This window comes from Phragmites australis, chromosome 22 (assembly GCF_958298935.1).
Source record: "Phragmites australis chromosome 22, lpPhrAust1.1, whole genome shotgun sequence".
NCBI classification, from domain to species: domain Eukaryota; kingdom Viridiplantae; phylum Streptophyta; class Magnoliopsida; order Poales; family Poaceae; genus Phragmites; species Phragmites australis.
Genome location: NC_084942.1, coordinates 4,327,894 through 4,348,698, shown reverse-complemented (window position 1 = coordinate 4,348,698; position 20,805 = coordinate 4,327,894). Strand labels below are relative to the sequence as shown.

The following is a 20,805-nucleotide window of genomic DNA, read 5'->3' as shown; positions in this document are numbered from 1 at the left end:
GACAAATTTGTGACTTCCACTCAGACGAATGAAGAACAAATAGTTGAGGTCCAACCACCTTCTCTGTCCGAGTATTCCTGTGATGATAACCGGGTGTGCTTGCAGCGAGATGTTCATCGTTGCATAGGATACCTACGCTTTCAAGTTCTGGAAGCAAACGTTTGGTGAAGGGTGGCAGCAGCGTGAGGGACGGCTTGCCGTAGGCACAGTAGACGAAGAGGTAGTGCGTGGGCAAGAGCTGAAAGGGGACTCCTCCAGGGGGGCACAGAGATCTAGTTGAGGAGGACGGCGTTCCGGTGGGAACCTACAATGTCGAAGCTGCTGCTCCGGCATGGAGGACCTGGTTCGTGCGATAATGAAACCGAAGAATAAACTTGAGCTGGAAACTGATAAATACTCCTCTGAAGAATCCTCAAAATTGACTTGAGTGGTACAAAACACTTGTTCCGGTGCCAGCGTGCAGGGTAAGAACATGACCGTGTTGCTGGTCAAGGAGTCAATAACACAGAGCATGATCAACTCAACTTAGGCACCTTTCAATGCTTCACCTTAGCTTATGTATTACATATTAAATGCATCTCCACCTGGGATGAAATCTGATGTGACAATATATTAAATGAGAAAATAGGAGTTAATGTCTTATGCAAGAAACAAGGTATACTCGAAATCCAAGAAATAAGCAAATATGCATCGGCGGATATATAGTGTCATCGATGCATACTCTCTATTGGTCATAAAAAAACTCTCTAAATACAAGCTGTAGACGTTCTGCATTGAGAACTTGTTTCTGTTATCTCTAATCTAAGAAATAACTTGCAGGACCGAGATTTACGACTAGAGGAGGGTGAATAGACATCTAAATAAATTTCTAAGGAAATTGATGGTCGTATCCTATTCTTGATCCAAATATACCTCAAAACCACATGCGGAAGTAAAATAGACAAGAATCAATTGCAAGACTTTCAAAACAAATGCTCATCTTTCAAGGATGAGAACTTTAGGTTCTATTTAAAGCCATATCACGAGTCATAGTGGAAGAAAGAAATCAACTTGAAGAAAAACTACTAAATACAAGAGAACTAGCTATTGAAAGAAGAGATTCTTCAAGTTGATGGATTCAAATAGTTGGGATGGTTCAAGACCCAAAAGGAGCAGCTCTCAAGGAAAACAAAAATCAATAAGAAAACACAAAAAATTTGCACAAAAATACGGGAACCAAAAGTATGAGACTAGAAGGAGATGAACTCAAGCATATGCAAAAATACTCTCTTCATTAAGCTCAGACAAATGCCCTCTTTTGGTAGATTACAAAGTGTTTGTCTAAAAAAAGCTTTCATCTAAACATAGGCTAAACACTTCTCTCTTTATCTCCACACAACACAAGTGGAAAGCTCTCAGAACTCTCCAAAAACTCTCAAAGTCACACTCATTTCCACCAGCTATACCCCACTATTTATAGGTCTAGGGGTTTGCTTAACCTTTAAGTAATCCTGTCTCTAAACTGCTCTTCACTTACAATGCAATCCGACCTACCACCAGGGGTAATTTTGTTCGAATCTTTCTCCGTCCTTCGGATGGTCGTGGCACCTTCATTTCTTAGCTTCCTCTTGACACAAGCTTCACGATGATACAACATGCACTCCATCAACCCGCGGTTTTTCTGACCAAACCGGGAAATCGCCTTACACGCTTCTCAAAGCATGGCTCATAACATACATCTTATGCAAGCATCCTGATGGCGACGCGTGTACTCTGTCTTGCGATCTTGACCATGCACTACAATAAAAATGGTCATCAGTGTCGGCTCAAAAGCACCATCAGTGACGGTTTTTGAATCGGCACTGATAATCACAGACTATCAGTGCCGGTTTTTGACCCGGCACTGATAATAAGTATCGTGCCGGCTGATGAATAAAAACTGGCACTGATACAGAGAATATCAGTGTCGGTTTTTAGTAAAAATAGGCACTGATATTATCCATATCAGTGCCAATTTTTTATATTGAGCCGGCATTGATAGCCGCTCCCCCTGTACAGAATATAGCCTTTGCCGACAACAGCACAAATAATGTCACATAAAGCACATGCACATATAGTCATTTCAGCACATAATGTATCACACACATACATAATTCATTCTCATCTCATCTCATTCATGCATACGTAAAAATGTTATTTCACATGTCATTGACTACAGATCATTACTAAGAATAGTTTGCAACAAAAGTTCATAATTAACAGACGTATACAACAAAAGGGTAAAAAATGATGTCATTCAATTATTCTTGTTGACCGAGGACCATGAACTACGTTTTTTGCCTTTTGAAGAATCAGGTAACAAACTCTACGGATCTTGTGAAGGGACGGCTTTGTCCGAAATACACCATTTGGGAACATGGTACCACGTGGACTCTGGAATGACTTCGTCATTAATGAACCCGCAGAGTTGTTCCTGAATTGCGCTGATTGTCTGAGGCATGAGGATACCTGTTTCCAGCTGGAGGTCCTGCGATTACCAAAATTGAAGAAATCAATCTATTTGAACACTAGTAGGAACTGAAATTAAACATCAATATCTATACCACTAACCTCAGCTTTTAGAATGTCACTATAATTGCTTTTGGTCCATCCATGCATGAAGTCACATACATAGTAGCCACAGAAATTGTTGCCCTAGGTCTGAAACCTACATGGAAAGTCTGTTACGATCTCCATTCCTTCCGGAACAGAAAGTGACGTCCTTTCCTCTTGATGTAAAGCATATACACCCTGTACGAGTGTGATTATTGACCGTAACTAGACTTAGATTCAATCAATTCGAAGTTTACTAAAGCGTTAATGAAATAATTAGTTTACCATTGTAACAAATCTATGACGGGTTGGTATTCGGCTACTGGATTTCTTTTCCCGTTGAGGACAACAATACAGCTATAGTCAGTCTAGATGACAAAGAGGGCCCAGTGAAATCTGCACATATGTCAGCGTAGGTAATTAGTCGTAAGTCCTAATATCGTGATGCTCAAAAAGAGGTAGTACAAACATGGAGGAAAATGCATACCCAAAGTTTTAAGGTAGAAGTATGTATCATATTAATTGGTACGTTTGAATAAATTGAAGTGCATAATCCTCGGTTTCTTGTGGCCTGGTTTTGACTGTCGTCTGGTTTATCTTCATTGGGTCAAGGAATCCTACATGAGTAATTCCTTTTGACCGCATGTATGTATCTCCATTCTACATACACAAGAAGTTAAGACATTCAGTTTAATGGCACAAAAATATATATTATGAATGGTACATGTAAGACACTTATAGAGTCCACAAACTTAAGAGCTAAACACCAAGGGCGTCTTGGTGGTACAGTTGATACATTTCGTCGAAATGAATCCAGACTTCGCTGTCCCCGTGGAGGAAATCATAATGTCTATATTCCCCTGTGGAGGTGGCGACGGAGGAGGCGGAGATCCTCTAGGTGTGTCTGATGACTTTGAACTAGACCCAGACTTGTTTTTTGAGAGCCTCATTTCCCCCGCCTCTCCAGGGTAATCCAGCTTGCTTTTATGGTACTTATGTATTACAGTGTCCACATGTACCCTAGCGTATCCCTGTGGTATCAGACTACCATTGAAGAGGGTCCCTTCCACCCATTGCTTAGCGAGACCCCTAGCCACCGTGGTGGGAACACCCAAAACTCGCATGACAAGCTTGAATGGTGTGCTTTCTGTGATGTCATCCACAGGGTGATGGATTGAGGCTTTTTTTGAAAGCCCCATGGACATGCAGCTGCTTCGAGGACCACTAGGGCTCATCACCAAAGCATTCTCTGTTTCTCTGTGACGGCTAACAGTTCCTGCCTTGCTTGCTGCCTGGCTTGCTGCATAGTTGCTTCTATTTTTGCACCTATCATCCATCTCTCCTCTGTAAGGTCTTCTTTTAGCATGGCCATCATTTCTGAAATATTTTCTTTTCTTCATTTCTTGTAAGTGTTGGCATTTTGTTCGAATCTGACATTCCAAGGCCTCAAACCCTTGCCACGTGTGCGACCCATGTGCTCGTTGTTTCCCAGTGCCAATGTTAGCTCATCGTTCTCCTTGTCTACCTGGAAAGAGTCCCAGGAACACTGGGCGTGGGCATCTCTAATCTTCTGCGTGACTTCCAGTTCTCATTCGCTTTTGAAGCATAAGGTTCCATCAGGCGCAAGAGTCACCCCTCTCCCGTACAATTAATTCTTCGCTCGTGGAATCAACTCAGCCATCACAAGTGTGACTCCGCTTTTAATTACGTCTTCTTCCATCTTCTCCCACTAGTCAAGTTTCCTAACATACCCACGTGAGCCGGTTCTATGGGGTATATGTTCTTCTGGGAGTTAGACTTGTTTGCTTCACATATCTTTTTTGCTTCCTCCGAATCCCTGTACTCCACGAAATCATTTCAAAAATCTTTCATTGTCAGATAATAATCCAGTCCGGCGTTCGACCCTTCAAGTGATAATCTCTGTACAATTTACCCTTAAAATTCTTAAAAATTCTGCCCATTATGACTAGGGTTTGATGCTTCGCTATGGCCATATTGCATCCTTCAGGGTACTTGAACTTTTGCGACAACTTGCCCCACATGAAATCCTTGATGGTATCGGGAACCGCCCACTTGTCACCTCGTTTGCCTCTCCAAGTTCTATAAGTGATTGCGACGTGGTCCCTTACGAGATGAGACACCCGCATGTTGTCTTGAATGGCCCGAGTACATGTAGCGGTTTTATGGGGTCCCTGGCTGAATCGACCTTCGTGATGACAAACTGGCCTTCAGGAATCTTGCTGGGACCTTGGCCACGCCTCGGTCCTGCGGTCAACTGACCATCCGGTGTAGAATCAGTGGTCTGTCCCTCCGGAGCATCAGTGGCCGAACCATCCGTAGTAGCATCAGTGGTCAGAACCTCCGGAGCATCATCGTCAGGTTGATTCAGGTTGAGGTATGCACTTGGGCTTCCCTCCGGAGCATCAGCCGTGACTGGATCCTGGTTAGAGGAGGGGGCCTTGTATCAGGGGGCACGCCCATGGGCGACGACTTGATTTTGTACAAGGCATTCCTACATAAAAATTACATCTATTAAAATTTCTGGCAACACCGAAATTACCATGTATGACAAAGTCCCAGTCCGGTGTTGCAGCATCGATAGAATAAAAACGTTACCATAAACCTAGCACCTTATTTAGCCAAATCCACTAGAAGATATGACAAGTCTGCCATTTTTTCGCCATTGTTTATCCAAGTTCAGGTTAACAAGTCAATTTCATGTTCTTACACTAGTGAAATAAGAAATGTGCCATTTCATTGGTTGCATTGTTCTCTTGCAAGTATGGAAATACAAGACGGTTCCAGATATATCACCAATTGAAGTTCTATATTCAATTCTTAATTAGAAAGGAAATAACAAATAATAATAAATCATCATAATATACAAATCTATTTTTTTACACCGATTAAACTCCAAAAGCATCTGCATGCTCTCCGAATCAATATTGCCATGCATATGCTGTGCACTTCCAATTTTCAGTGAAATGATGATATCAACTCTGTTGCAATAATGTGCTGTTAAATAGTACAATAAACTCTCTTGCAGATTAATTGCTTTAGCCTTTTAGGTAAGCTGCAGTGAACATTTTAAGCAGTTTCATGCCATTCATTCTTTAGACAACAGATTCATGTAGAGATCAAAGATTGTAAATAAACTTTGCACGTATGTACAGTAAGAAGACTGATGCTAGTTACACCATGAAATTAGACGCTAGTATTTTCAAGCTTTATTGTATTGCCTCTATCTCACAAGTATACCGAAACCTTAACTCCATTACATGAGTGACTTCTCTCTCCCATCTCTCCAAAACACAGCCCACACAAGGATTCACAGAAAGAGCCAAAAGAGAGCAAAAACTCCAAAACTTCAAAAGAAGGGAAGGGAGACAAGATTGACCACGAATTTCGGCCAACAAAACTATATATATATATATATATATATTATATATCCCCAAACAGAAATGAGAGATGAGAGGATAAGTGAGGATATGTACTCCTGATCAGTACTTGTTCAGTATTTCCAACATAATTAGCCTTACAAACATCATCAAAACAACATAATTAGCCTTAGAAACAACATAATCACCCGAGATAGCATAAAACTACGTCGAACCCTACATTCAAAATATGCATCAGATTCACTCGGCAACCACCAGTACTCATCGCTATCATCGCATGTCGTCAAACTCTCAGAACTGTTGTAGTCATAAGGAAGAACGTCGTCCGGGTCCATGCTAGAATGTGCATCATTGCCCTCAAGGTGGCCAACATCTTGACGGTCCAGTAACTCGGCCAATTGAATTGCCAACTTCTGAAGGCTGCTCACTACCTCCTCAAGTTGGAGTACAAGCCGGTTCGCATCCATGGAGCACTTGCAAGAATATGGATCGAAGCTTTCGTTAGCTATCTTTCTTAGGTCTACAACTATATCATCAATCTTTTCGATGGTCCACGCCCATCCATTCATTGTTTTACAACCATCCATCAGTCATAGGAAAACAATAGTTTTTTAAGTTAACAAGGATATGATAACAATTAATTGATGATTGATTTAACTGATGCACTAATAAGATGGTTGATTTTACTGATGCACTAATAAGATAGCACCAGACTATATCAAAACTCAGAAATGATATATTTCATATAAATTTAATGACCACTGTAGTAGTACTGGTACCTGATCAAGTCTCCAACTATATGTAGGTAGGAGGTAGAATTGCATGTTTCTGACAAAGAAACACTAGTCATGTGATGTGATAATGTACAACTTTTAGTGACACTTCAAATATTCAAAGCACGAATATATTTTATAATCCATGGAATTTTCTTATTCTTGTCACTTCATAAGATCTCGAAGTAATGTGCACAATGTTAACCAAAGCATTAACACATTGCAGAAAGACACAGGTTCAAGACTACCGTGATAAAGGTGACCTAGTTGGACAGATCTTCAAGGTATATGTGCTGCTTAAACCGCACAAGAAATCATCCAGCACAAGGTTAATGCACAACGAAATAAGGCGGGGCAGGGACAAATGAGAATATATTCTAGTCAACCATGAATGTAGGTGCTACTGTGCCAAGTGACAATGCATCAAACAGCAGAGGAGAGCATGGCTAACTATGATAATTAGTGAATGATAACCAAATTAGTGACAAGGGAGCACATTGATAAACTAAATTAGATGCCACCATAGAGGAAAAGAAAAAATGGCCACCAAGTCAAAGCATCTCCACGGTAGCAGCACGAGGGTCGGCCGGATCATAGAACACAAGAACGGCACCATAAAATCAATCTCACGCGGTCGCAGCATAAGGGCCGGCTAGAACCCTAAACCCTAATTCAGGCGGAGGCTTACCTACGGGTGTCAGGCAGTCGATGGAGAGGGGGGTCGGGGAGGAGGTGTTGGGAGGAGGTGGCCCGTCGAGGTGCTGTCAGGGAGGAGGCGGCAGCGCTCGGGAAGGAGGCGGCATCTGGGGAGGTGGTGGCACTCGAGGAGGCGGCGGCGCTTGGGGAGGCGGCGACGCTTGGGGAGGCGGTGGCACTAGGGGAGGAGGCGGCAGTCGGGGAGGCGACGGCATCCGGGGATAATGCTGTACATCAAAAACTCGGGACAAGGAGCGACATCAGGGGTGAAAGGAGGGTTCCGAGAGCGACGTTGGGGAGACAGCGGGAAGAAGCTGGTGCGCAAAGGAGGATTGGAGAGGCTGCGGCCAAGTCCGCCTTATATAGGGATAGACTATCAGTGCCTGCTGTAGTAGACAACCAGCACAGATACAAGTATCAGTGCCGGTTGTATACCATAGCCGGCACTGAAAAGTCCCATATCAATGCCGGTTTATTGATACAGCCGGCATTGATAGTTGAAGTATCAGTGCCGATTCCTGCATACAACCGACACTAATAATTATTTTTCCCCTTGAAGTATAATAAATAGTTTTAATGTTATAAAATAAATGTTGTAATCTGGAAAATAGTTTTAGAAAATCCAAATTAATTCTGATAATTATTTAAATTCTAGAAAAACGCAAGTAAATTTTATAAAATCATTTTAACTGGTTTCATAAATTTTATTACAGTTTTCATCTTCTTACTTTAACAGTTAAAGCATACACTATTTAATTAGCTCTCTAACGATGTTTGAGGTGGTCGTTGACTATAGATCGATTTCAAGTGAAATAACACAAATCATCAACTTGTTTGGTCAAAGCCCCAATATCGGCCTCATTTTTTACATGCCCCTGATACAAATTACAGTGAATTCTAAATTAATTATTACATCAAAGCTGCTTTCATTTAACTATTATAGTTTTATTATGATCGCGGTGTGTGTATGTAGGTTCCTCAGTGTCATCAATGAGAGGTAGGTCGACATTCTCTCCGAAAGGAGGCAGGTCGTCGAATTGATTGTAGTCTTCCTCATCGACGACATCCTCAACAACGATAATCTTTCTTTTTCCTTGTAGAACCACATGGCGTTCCTCCTTGTTAACTAGGTCCATGTCCTTTACATAGAAGACTTGAGTAACATCTTTGGTAAGTATGAATGGTTGTTCTCTGTATCCGACGAGTTTGAGGTTGACGGTAGTCTTACCGTACTTGTCGGTATTCACTCCACCTGGGAGCCTGACCCATTGGCACCGGAACAAGGGGACCTTCAATTGTTCTCCACATTAAAGCTCTCAAATCTCCACTATGAATCCATAGTAGGTCTCCCTATTGTTACCGCAGTCGTAGGCATCAATACAGATACCGCTATTTTGGTTACTGCTCTTGTTGTCTTGTGCTCTCGTATAAAATGTATAGCCGTTAATGTCGTATGCTTTGTATGTATGAATCGTAGTTGACGGCCCATTAGCATGCATTTCCAACAGTGCATCATCTATATCTTTATCCATCATGTGTCTATGTAACCAACTGCTAAAATTATCTCTGTGAGCTCTTGCAATCCAATCGTCTGACTTTGTTGAATTTGTGGACCGTAGCATTTGCACGTGCTTATTGACATACGGGTCCACTACAATTGCTTGTTGTAAAACTGCGAAATGTGCTTAGGTGAATGAAACATAATCGTTGGAACGGACTATATTATGACTTAGCATCCCTTTCCCCTTAAGCCTTCCCTCATGGCGAGATACAGGCTTACCAATTGCTTTCAGATCCATGTAGTTGACAGCAAACTCAATGACCTCCTCCGTTCCCCAGCCTTGGGCCATGCAACCTTCCGGCCGACCTCGGTTACGAACATATTTCTTCAGAACTGACATGAACCTTTCGAAAGGATACATCTGATGCAGAAACACAGGGCCAAGGTACTTGATCTCATGCACGATGTGAACAATGAGATGGGGCATTATGTCAAAGAATGATGGAGGGAAAATACTCTCAAGCTGGCATATAGTATGGACCACGTCTTCCTACAGCTTTGTTAGTTTGCTCGGATCGATGACCTTCTGTGAAATTGTGTTGAAACATGAACACAACTTTATGATTGGGTCTCAAACCTTATCCGGTAGAATACCTCTAATTGCAACACCAAGCAACTATATCATCATCATGTGACAATCATGGGACTTCATGTCAACTAACCTCAAAGTTTTCATGTTCACTAATATCTTTACGTTGGAGGGGTAACCGGTCGGAACTTTGATTCCATGCAAGCAACTACACATGCTCATCTTCTCTTCCTTGCTCAGGGTGTAACAAGTCATGGGAAGTTCATTTGCCTCGTTGCCTAGGATTTTAGGATGCAGGATTTTCCTTAGCTTCATATCTTCCAGATCCAACCGTGCATTGAGTGTATCTTTTTTTTGCGAGGTATGTCCAGTAAGGTACCAATCAAGCTATCAAATACATTCTTCTCCACATGCATGATGTTGATCACGTGTCAGACCATCAAGTGCTTCCAATAAGGTAGGTTCCAAAAAATTGATCTCTTCTTAAACATAGGAGCGAGTTTTCTAGCTGGGAATTTTGTAATACCTTTCCCCTTTCCAAGGACAACTCTAAAAAATTTTACCATCTTATATGCATGCTCCCCAGTTTGAACCTTCGGAGCTCGACGAGTCTCTCACTGTCCCATCAAAAACTCTTTTATTCCTACGGTACGGGTGATCCGGGCACAGAAACCTACGGTGACCCATGTAGACCATTTTCTTACGGTTCCTCAGCCACATCCCTTGTTTCATCCAAGCACCATACACATCCATTGTAGCCTTTTAAAGTCTTTCCCGATAGGTTGGAAAGAGAATGCCAATCTTGGATCGTTACGAACAGCATTGCGCATAGGTTGAAATGCTCGCATTTGTATTCATCCCACACCCATACGCCATCTGTCCATAGTACAAGGAGATCATCAAGTAATGGTTGGAGATACACATTGATATCGTTGCCAGGTTGATTCAGGCCACTGATCAGCAAAGGCATCATAAGGAATGTCCACTTCATACATAGCCAAGATGGAAGGTTGTAGATATAGAGAGTCACGGGCCAAGTGCTATGACTATTGCTCATGTTGCCAAAAGGATTCATCCCATCCGTACTCAACCTGAACCTTATATTCCTCACTTCAGCTTTGAATTCTTGTATTTTGTATCGAAGTTCCTCCATTGCACTCAATCAATATGGTGTCTATGCTTTCTGTCTTTCTTGCACCCTTGGACATGCCATCGCATCAACTCGGCATTCGCTTTGTTGGCAAACAATCGCTTCAGATGGGAGATTATAGGGAAATACCAAACCATCTTAGCGGGGGGTCTTTTATCCTTACTCTTCTCCCCTACATCATCGCTATCGATATCGTCAACGTTACGCTTGTATCGTGATGCACCGCAAATGCGATACACTTCCAAGTCTGCATCTCCGTTACGAAACAACATGAAATCGTTTCGATATGCATGTATTTTCTCCACTTCCAATCCCAATGGACAAATAATTTGCTTCGCGTGGTACATGTTTTTAGGCAACTCGTTTCCCTCTGAAAGCAAGCCCCTCAAGAATTGTAACAACTTGTTGAAGCCCTTATTAGACCAACTATTGCTAGACTTCATTTGCAGCAATGTCATTACAACATGCAACTTGTTGTGCTCTTCATTACAGCCTGGGAACACCGGTGTTTTAATGTCCTCCATCATGCTCTGAAACTTTTCATGTTGCTTATCACTGGTGAAGTCTCCCTCCGCACTGCGCAACATTTTGTGAAGGTCATCCTCATCATTGCTGACAAAAGTATCTTCGAACGCCGACATATCGATGTCTTCATCAACCCTCATATCGTTGCCTCTGTCTTCCTCAACTGTGGGTTGCTCTTCATGCACAACCTCCTCATGTTCATCGTGCACGGTCCAGCGGATATAGCCAGCTTGAAACCCTTGTGAAGCAAGTTTGCACAGGTCTGCTCTATGCCTGAGAACTGCTTCTCATTCTTTCAATCAATGCACAAACAACATATATAGTGATCATCACTCTTGTTTTTTGGCTTTCTGTATGCCACGACAGCCTTCAAAAAAGCATCGACGCCATGAAAGAACTCTTGACCGTGACGGTCAAACTTTTACATCCATGTTCGGTCCATCAGCAAATTTATGATTATGTTTACATTTTAGCAATCAATAAAAAACCAATGGAGTGATAACCATGCAATATTTCAAAATGCACATCTAATTTATTGAATTACCTCGCATCTTGATTGCTCCATGTTAGATGGCCCATCACCTTCCGGCACTTGGTCTCGGTCGGAGGACCATCCTTCTAAATACTGTCACGTCTGCTTGCGACTAGCAGGTGGATTTGCAATCCCTATAACACAATATTCATATTCAATATGTTGATCTATTTAGAGGTAATTTTAATCTTTTTTTACTAAATCACTACTAATTCACAATATTTATATTCAATATGTCAAAGCACACATGTTGCGTAGTCACTAAAGCTTCATCTCTTCTCTCTTCCGGCCATCTTTCACAAAGTCACAAATAAGCAGCTCAACACTTGTATCTCTTCCACAATTATGTAATTAAAGCAAGATATATATACTCCCAATCCAAAGATATCATGCATGCAAGATATGGGTTTAAGGTAGAGATATGAATGAATTAGTGTACGTGCATGGCATATCTCGATCAGTATGTTTTTGGCTTCCATCCCAATCCCAATACATATATGCATATCAAATCATTTCAGCTTTCCATGAAGGAAAGTCTCCAATTATATTATTTATTGCAAAAATCCAGTTTGATAGCGCGCAAGAGAACCAAAGAATATATCAGTAATATATGTTAAAGTAGGTAGCAAGCTAGCTAGTTACAGCTAGCGCTGCTGCGTCAGATCAATTCAGAGTGACCACGAACATGCATATGCCACTAAGTTTCTCGCTTGACTTTTATTTTTCAAAGGCAGCCAAGCTCAGTGATAACGAGTGGTATTTCTTCAGTTTTCGTGACCGAAAATATGCCACAGGTTCACGCACGAACTGAACAACAAAGCATGGCTACTAGAAGGGGCCGGCCCGGCAAGGACAAGGTGATCCATGGCTACTGGAATGGGTCGAACCAATACAGTGATCACAAATTCCTCCACACAAATGGTGTGCTTTCAATCAAAGCATAGATTTCCAAGTCCAGATGAGCTGCAGCCTGCCTCTTCTCCATCTCCTAGCTGAGCTCGCTGGCCTATCCATTCATTCATTCTGGCCGAACTCGCCGATGACGAGATGGCACAGTGGCACACGACACCGAGGGCGGCCACACTGGCTCTGGGCCAAGGGGAAAACGAGGTGCGTGAAAGGAAGAGGATGACCCCACGAAGCTCATCGTGTGCTCAGTGGGTGTAAAGACACAACGGTGAGGCAGCTCAATGGAGAGGGGCGCAAAAGGTTGCCACGAAGAGCTCAGGGAAGAGTTGGCACAAAGAGCTTGGGGAAGAGGAAGATGCCTTATATAGACAGTCGGCACGGATGACTCTTTCTGTTGTAGTGAGCGGCAAGTTTCTCTCGCTTCTGATCTCTCGGACCAGTACTAAGGAAGTACAAGTGCCGGTTCATAACTTCCCACGCTCGATCAATGATCGAGCCGGGTTGAACCTGCACTGATACTCAGTATCAGTGCCAGCTCTTAGAATAAACCAGCACTGATACTTCAGTGCCAGCTGATAACTATGAACCGGCACTGATAATGAGTATCCGTGTCGGTTCATATTATGAAGCAGCACCACGTGTACAGTTAGGATCACCCTCAACTTCGCTTGGCTCCCTCGACCATCCGGCACCTAGCTCCCCACTTAGGCCTGATCTTCCTGCCTTCAGCCACCAAGTTGCATCCACCACATACACATCATGAGACAAGCAAACACGTATTTCCAACACCATTTAACTCCATTAAAAGTTAGTCAAGATCAAAATCCTTGCAGAAGTTCCACATCTCTAAAAAATTATAAATGCGAGATGATCCGGTGTTCACTCCTCCTAAGCGCCGGACCATCTGGCGTGTTCAACTCAGCAGACCAGGCTGCCTGAAATCCTCTCTGCAAGAAATAGTCCGGCGTGTAATTATACCCATCGCCTGAACATCCAGCGTATTCATTCTTACTGGAACCTATTTTGCACCCTCTCTGGAAAAATTACTCGGACAAAGCATTCGGCATACACATTTCCCAGCGCCAGACCATCCAGCATATACAAGTTTGTCAGGGCCAATTTGCAACCTCTTTGGAAGAAAAGCCCCAGCGTTCACTAATGCCCAACACCAAACCATCTGGCGTGTACTTCAATTTTTGCTTCTTCATTGAAATGCTCCAACGTGTACTGCAATTGAACGCCAGACCATCCGATGAGTTCATTTTCTTCAGTGCCAGATCATCCAGCATGTACAATTTTCTTAGACTCAATCACAAACATGTCAACTCTATTTTCTTTGCAACTTTGGTTAGTTATGATCATAATTGAAGTACATAACCATGCTCATACTATCTCAAAATCATCAAACCAAATCAACACTATTATCGATCACTCATCACATATAATCCAAGGCACATTTCAACTTGGTTTCTCAATCTCCCATTTGATAAGTTCATCGAAAACTTCACAAAAAATGAAGAATTGGTTTGTAGAAATCCCAAGCAGCTCATCCAAGTAACCAAGAACTTGAGAAAGAGCAAAAAAGATATCACTTGGCATAAGAAGATTGCAAAAGCCCAAAGATCGCAATAGAAACTCAAATGCTTCCCCTTGATGAATGCATAGGATCATTATAGCATATTTTTCCCTTTTCATTTATGAAAGAATCTTTGTGTATATCATTTTCTCCCCCCTTTGGCAATACAAACATCAAGATCAAAAGTATCATGTAATGCATAAACATGTAATCCTAATGACCTTTCACAAGTATACCACAAAGTATTTGCAAATGCTAGAAACATCTAAGGGCTATGAAAAGAAGAATGAAGAGCTCATAAGTGCACAAAGGCTCATAAAGATACAGTGTCATAAGAATATAAAGCTATACAAGCTAAACCGAAGAATTATTAGAGCATTTAAGTTCATATAGTTGAATCATGTTAAATGAGATCACCACATAAGCATCCACTCGTGCCAAGGTAATACAAACATTAAGAACTAGCCAACTTCAATCTCAAACTAGGTAAACAAGCATTATGGACAAAAGGCTTTGCAAACGCTCACATATAAAACCAAGCATTGGTTAGATCAAGTGATTAAAAACAAAGTCGATCATTTTGGCATATTTTTTCTTTATTTTCATCCTCAAGTTGCCTCTTATCCAAATGAAGTGTCGCGCAACTGGGTATGGAAAACACCTTGAGGCTTTGAGACAACCATATTGGATCACATTTGAGCATAAGAAACTTGATTCTACAAGATTTTTCATTTTTCACAAGTTATCAAGTTTTCACAAGATCAACTCAAGTAATGTCTTTGCGACACAAGGTACACATGTTTCCCAAAGGTTTATCATGAGCTAAAAAAACCACTTTGCGAAAATTGGTTTAAAAGAAAAAGAAAAGACTTTTCCAATCCCTTTTTCCTTCCTGGGCCACTTCTTCCCCTAACCTAGCCCAACCCCTCCCTTCCCTCTCTCTTCTCTGGGCCGCCCTTCCCCTCTCTCCCAACGTGGTTCGAGCCTGTTGCGGCCTTCCCTCCCCCTCCTTCTCTCTCGGGCCGAGCTGGCGTGCCCAGTGCCCAAGCCGCCTCCTTCCCGCTCCTCTCTCTGTCATGTGGGCCCGGCTAGAGCCACCGAGCTGCCTCGCCTGAGCTGGCTCTCCTCCTTCTACCTCTCACCCGGCTCAATCCCCTCCACCACAGCCGCGATTCCCGCTCCTCCCCGTGCCCTCTCCAATCCTAAAAATAGCTGGGATCAACGCCTTAACCCTCAATCAAGTGCTCCCGTCTATTTCCCCCATCTTTCTCCCACTCTATTGCTCATTCAAAGCAGAAACCTCTGCCTTCATGGCCATTGAAGCCGTCGGCCATTTCTCTGAGCCCCAACTGATTCACTCTCCCTCTTGCGTATAAGCCGCCCTTCACCTTCTTGGCGACGTTTCGCACACTTTCCACCCGTTGTTGCCTCTTTTCCCACTCAAATTCACCATAGGTGCCGCGTTCTTCTCCAACTCCGGTGAGTTGCTTCGCCGCTTCAATTTGCCACCGTCAAGCTCTCATTCACCAATTCAGCCCCTTCGTCGTGTCCACAGATACTCGTGGGTTCTTTTGTGCTCGTCGTCAACCCCTCCCAACCGCCGGAGGCTGCCCATGTCGTGTCCGAGCTCCACCGGCCGGACCTCTCCATCACCTGGCCGTCCCGACTCCTCTCTGGCGCTGTTTTTGCTCGGGGTGAGATCATCGTCACCTCCTCTTCTTGTTCCACTGCTTGTCGGTGAAGCCTGGCCACCAGGTGCCGTTCTAGCCGCCTCTTCGACCGTCCACCGCTGTTCTGAGCCTCTCATGCCACTGTGGTCCACTGTGGACCGGTGGACCAAGTCCCCTCCCTTCAGTTCACAAGTCGTGGTCCCGGTCCACCTTCCTTTTTCCTCTTTTTCAATAAGAAAATAATTCCTTAATTTCTTTATGAAGTTATCATGCGCAATAATCAAGATTTTCAATATAAATTTAATCAGTTTATTCTTTGAAATTAAGTAAATTTTGCAGTAAAGCCTTTAGAACTTCAAAAGCTTATAACTTTTTTGTCGTAGCTGCAATTTGGGTGATTTTCACACTTAAATTCTTGTAGACATGTAGGATCTTTTTATAGGGTTTTCACCTAGTTTAGTACTATTTGGTGTACTGTTCTTAGTGGTTTCCTTTTGTATGCTTTTCTGGTGTGACGATTAGGAGGTGATCAGTTCGTGAACCTGCAAGATTAAGCTTTTGAAGACTTCGAGCAACCTGCAGCTGAAGGCAAGTGTCCTTGAACATCTTGCTCCTATTGTAGGATTTATATGTAGTTATTTGTCCTTCATTGAATACTTGTCTAAATTGGAATCCCATGTTAGGATTTACTAGCTTTTGTATGATTATCCTTGTCGTCGTTGATGAGTCTTGGGTTATGAAGGGTAGATGTGCTAGTTGCTGTCATAATTGGGGTAAATGTTAAACTTGACTAATATTTATGCAACAAGAACCGGGTCTGGTAATTTTATAACAACATGGTATAGGGATCCTAATAGGATGATTGTGTGATGATGGTGCTGGAATGCAAGTGTACGGGTAATGCACATTTGGTTTGTAGTTGTTCCTGTGTAGGGTACTAAGGATTAGTTCTTGAAGCCTGTAACCAAGTTAAACCGCACAACCATGAGTCTTATATGGGTACGGCCTGGCCAACTAATTAGCCACTCCTCCGATTTTGTGGGCATCAGTGGACGGTTGAGTGGCACAAGAGTGGGCTTCTACAGTGATGGAATCACTGTTAGCGATGAAACCTTAGTGGGTGCCTAGAAGTCGGTAGGGGCTTTGTAAAGGCCTTGTAGTGAAACCCCGACTCCACACCCCAGAAGTGTGAAGCAACACGGGTATCACGACTCATGGGAAAAGCTGTGCAAACTTTGTAGAGTATCAAACTAATCGATCAGCCATGCTCACAGTCAAGAGCGGGCTTGGACTTCTTCTTGATTAGTCGGGATCAGGGTTTTAGGTATGCATGGTCTGGTAGCCACATAATGGAATTACCTAGTGAGTTTTGGTAGTCGGATGGAATCTGATAAGTTCTTCTTCTTGTTTTAGTTGTGTCATCACACTTAGTAAATAGGATGCCTATTATTGGAGTTATAGGTTATAGTTGCTTAGTGCAGTTAACCAGTGTCTAACTTTTTCTTGACTTAAGCCTCATACATGATTTCCCTACACTTACAAAGTACATTATGTACTCATACTTGTTGCTCCCCTTTCTTGCATCCTTCTGCTGTTCATAAGCCGTCAATGAAGCTGCATCCTTCGATGAAGACGACTTTGACCCGGAGCTCTTTTCTAGGCTGGTATGCCCCCGGTTGATGCCAGTGGAAGATGGAAGCCCCTCTGGTGTTGGAGTTTTCTTTTTCACTGTGTTTTTCTTCTACTCTTGGGTCCTTTTGTAACAAGTTATAACATTATTGTAATAATAGCATGTGATGATACACTGATAATGTAACGCATCTATGAAAACTTGATCCTGACATATATGTGTTGTACCTAATTTTGTTCCTTTAAAACTGGGTGTTACAGTACTCATGTACTCCCACTGGTCTACCTCCTCGCCATCTTCATCCGGATCAAGCATAGTCAAGGTAGCCATCGGTGTCGCCAAAGGCTTTGCATCACTCATATTGAACTTATTTAGCAAATCCTTATTGTACTTTGTCTGATGGATGAATGTATATTGTTTGCATTGCTTTATTTGCAGCCCAAGGAAGAAATTGAGCTCACCCATCATGGACATTTCATATTCCTTGCTCATAGTATCTGCAAACTTGGCCAAACTGCATGAGAAGAGTCACAAAAAATGATATCATCCACATATATCTGAGCAAGTAGGAAATCATTGTCATGCCTAAAGGTAAACAAATTTTATCCATCGATCCCATCACATACCCATGTTCTAGAAAGAAAGACTTAAGTCTATCATACCAAGCCTTAGGCGCCTGCTTAAGCCTATACAAAGCTTTTTGAAGCTTGTATACTCTATGTGGGTATTTTGGGTGCTCAAAATCTGAGAGTTGCTTAACATAGACCTCTTGCTGTATAAAACCATTTAAAAAAACACTCTTGATATCCATTTGACACAACTTGAAATTTTAGGATACACAAATGCTAGGAGGATCCTAATGGCTTCTAATCTAGATAATAGAGAAAATGTCTCTCCAAAGTCTATCCCCTCTATTTGAGTGAAACCTTGAGCCATAAGTCTAGTCTTATTTCTCACTACAGACCCATCCTCCCCCTATTTATTTTTGAAAACCTATTTGGTGCCAATGGTGTGAGCATTTGGGGTGGCTCTACAAGGACCCAAGCTTGGTTTCTCTCAAAATTTTCTAATTCTTAATGCATGGTATTGACCCAATTTAAATCAGAAAGAGCGTGCCCAACATTATGGGGCTCAAAAGATGCAAGAAATGCAGAATCAATGAAACGAGCATTTTGAGCAAATTTGAACCTCGTTACTCTCTCACCATGGTCATTGATTATCAGCTGCGAGGGATATCTCTGCTAAATGTGTTGTGGCACCTCGCGCTGTGAGATGACCTCCCCCTCAATCGTTGCAGGAGCAGGCTCGAAAGCGACTAAAGTAGATGTAGAGGCTGTAGGATCCTCTGTCGGTATCGAAGAAGCATGAACCAACTTAGGAGAAGGTGTGATAGCAGGAAGTAGTGGATTATCCTCATCATCGCTGAGAGCTGAAAGGTTGCCATCTACAAAGATGCTTTCACTCATGTCTTGTTCACCTGCACTCAAGAACAATGCTAGCACAAGAGGTTGATTCATCAAAGGTCACATCACAGGATTTCATAATGGTGTTAGTGTCAAGACTATAAACCATGTAAGAATGACCATGAAGCGAATAACCCAAAAAGATCCCATTGGAAGAACGCGACTAAAATATATCAAGATTGCTACGCTTTATGATGAAGCAACGACATCCAAAAACTTTTGAATAAGAACCTTCGGCTTCCTCCCAAAACACAGCTCTTAAGACATCACATTCAAGATCAAGCGCAAGCAAATCCGATTGGAGATGTAGCAAGCGGTGCTAATAGCCTCAGCCAAAAACTTTCTAGGTGTCCTATGCTCATAGAGCATCATCCTAACCATCTCCACCAAATTCTGATTCTTCCTTTCAACCACGACATTCTGCTGAGGAACTAGTGAGGCAGAAAATTGATGCTCGATGCCATGCTCAAGGTAGAAAGCATCAAAGATATAGTTCTTGAAATCGGTACCATTATCACTGTGAATTGCTTTCAATGCACCAAGGAGTTTTTTGAACAATCCCAAGCTTAGCTTCAAAAGTGAGAGAACACATTATCATTTCTCACAAGAAAGAACACACAAGATTAGCGAGAAAAATCATCAACAATGACAAGTGCATACCATTTCCCACCCACCAAATGAACCCGGGAAGGAGCAACAGTGTCTATATGGAGAAGTTCTCCCGGTCATTCATTCATCACTAGATTGATTAGTGGGTGAGAAGCGGTAACCATCTTTCCATGCCCAAGGAGCACAAACTAGGTTCTTCTCAAACTTGAGCTTAAGCAATCCATGGATCAAGCCTAGGGCATTCAAATGAAAAACCAAATCAAAACTCATATGCCCTAGTCTCCTATGCCATATCCAAAGCTCAGAAGAGGGTTGAGCAATTAAGCACCAAGAAGAACCAAAAGACTCAGAAAAATCAGCTCCAAAGACTCTCCCTACTTGAGAAATCCGGCAAATCAAAGCGCCCAATGAATCAAGAACTCTAGAAGTATCACACTTGAAGCGCATTTCCAAGTCCTCATCCAACAAATGAGATATAGAAATCAAATTCTATCCCAGATGCTCCACCAAATCCATATCCTTGAGAGTGGAACTCTCACTCACTCTTACCATACATTTGGCCTTCACTCTACCTTTTGTGTCATCCCTGAGTGTGATGTACTCATGTCGCTTCGTCGAGGTGAGGCTGGAGAATCATGATGCATCTCCGATCATATAGCGCGAACAAACAGAGTCAATGAGTTAGTTGTTCTCCAGGCCTCCGCCTGTCACCTACATAAGAGAATAATAATCTGTGGATGGCTCAGTGTTGGGGTTAGACGAAAGCCTCTTAGGAATCAAATATTGTGTCATCCGTCCTGAAGTAATAAAAGCAGTAGCATGCAAATCAATACTAGTGCACTGAGGGTGAGTGCCATGATAAGGAAAATGTGGTCTGTCATAGCACTGTAGCACAAAGACTCCCACACGTGAACCAAAATTATATGAATCATGGTAAAATCCACGCCGGGCAACATCTATAGGAGGAAACTGAGAAGTGTCAAAACCTTGAGAGTAAGAGCAAGGAAAAGGATCATGTACACTAGAAGAGGAGCTCATCCCTCCTACGGTGAAAGCAAAACCTAACTGTGACCCTCTCTCTAGCAGTAGATGTAGTAGTAGCATCTCTCAAGAACCGGACTACCGATCACTGTAAGCTCTCTCTCATGGGCTTTCATCTTTGAATATGGAGCTTTTTGGGTTGTGACGTGTATTTCTTCTTTATGGGTTGTGA

At 42.5% G+C, this 20,805-nt stretch overlaps 1 protein-coding gene and 1 pseudogene across 1 annotated transcript in view; both read right to left on the bottom strand.

Moving 5' to 3' along the window:
• The window catches only part of LOC133904368 (citrate-binding protein-like), an 88,067-nt pseudogene that overhangs the window by 47,196 nt on the left and 20,066 nt on the right, over nucleotides 1–20,805 (bottom strand).
• LOC133904367 (serine carboxypeptidase-like 7) overlaps nucleotides 3,070–20,805 on the bottom strand; it is a 29,528-nt gene continuing 11,792 nt past the window's right edge. Inside the window, exon 11 of the mRNA XM_062345834.1 lies at nucleotides 3,070–3,231. Within this exon, the coding sequence (XP_062201818.1) occupies nucleotides 3,085–3,231 (147 nt within the window). The 3' untranslated portion in view covers nucleotides 3,070–3,084. The remainder of the gene's footprint in view (nucleotides 3,232–20,805) is intronic.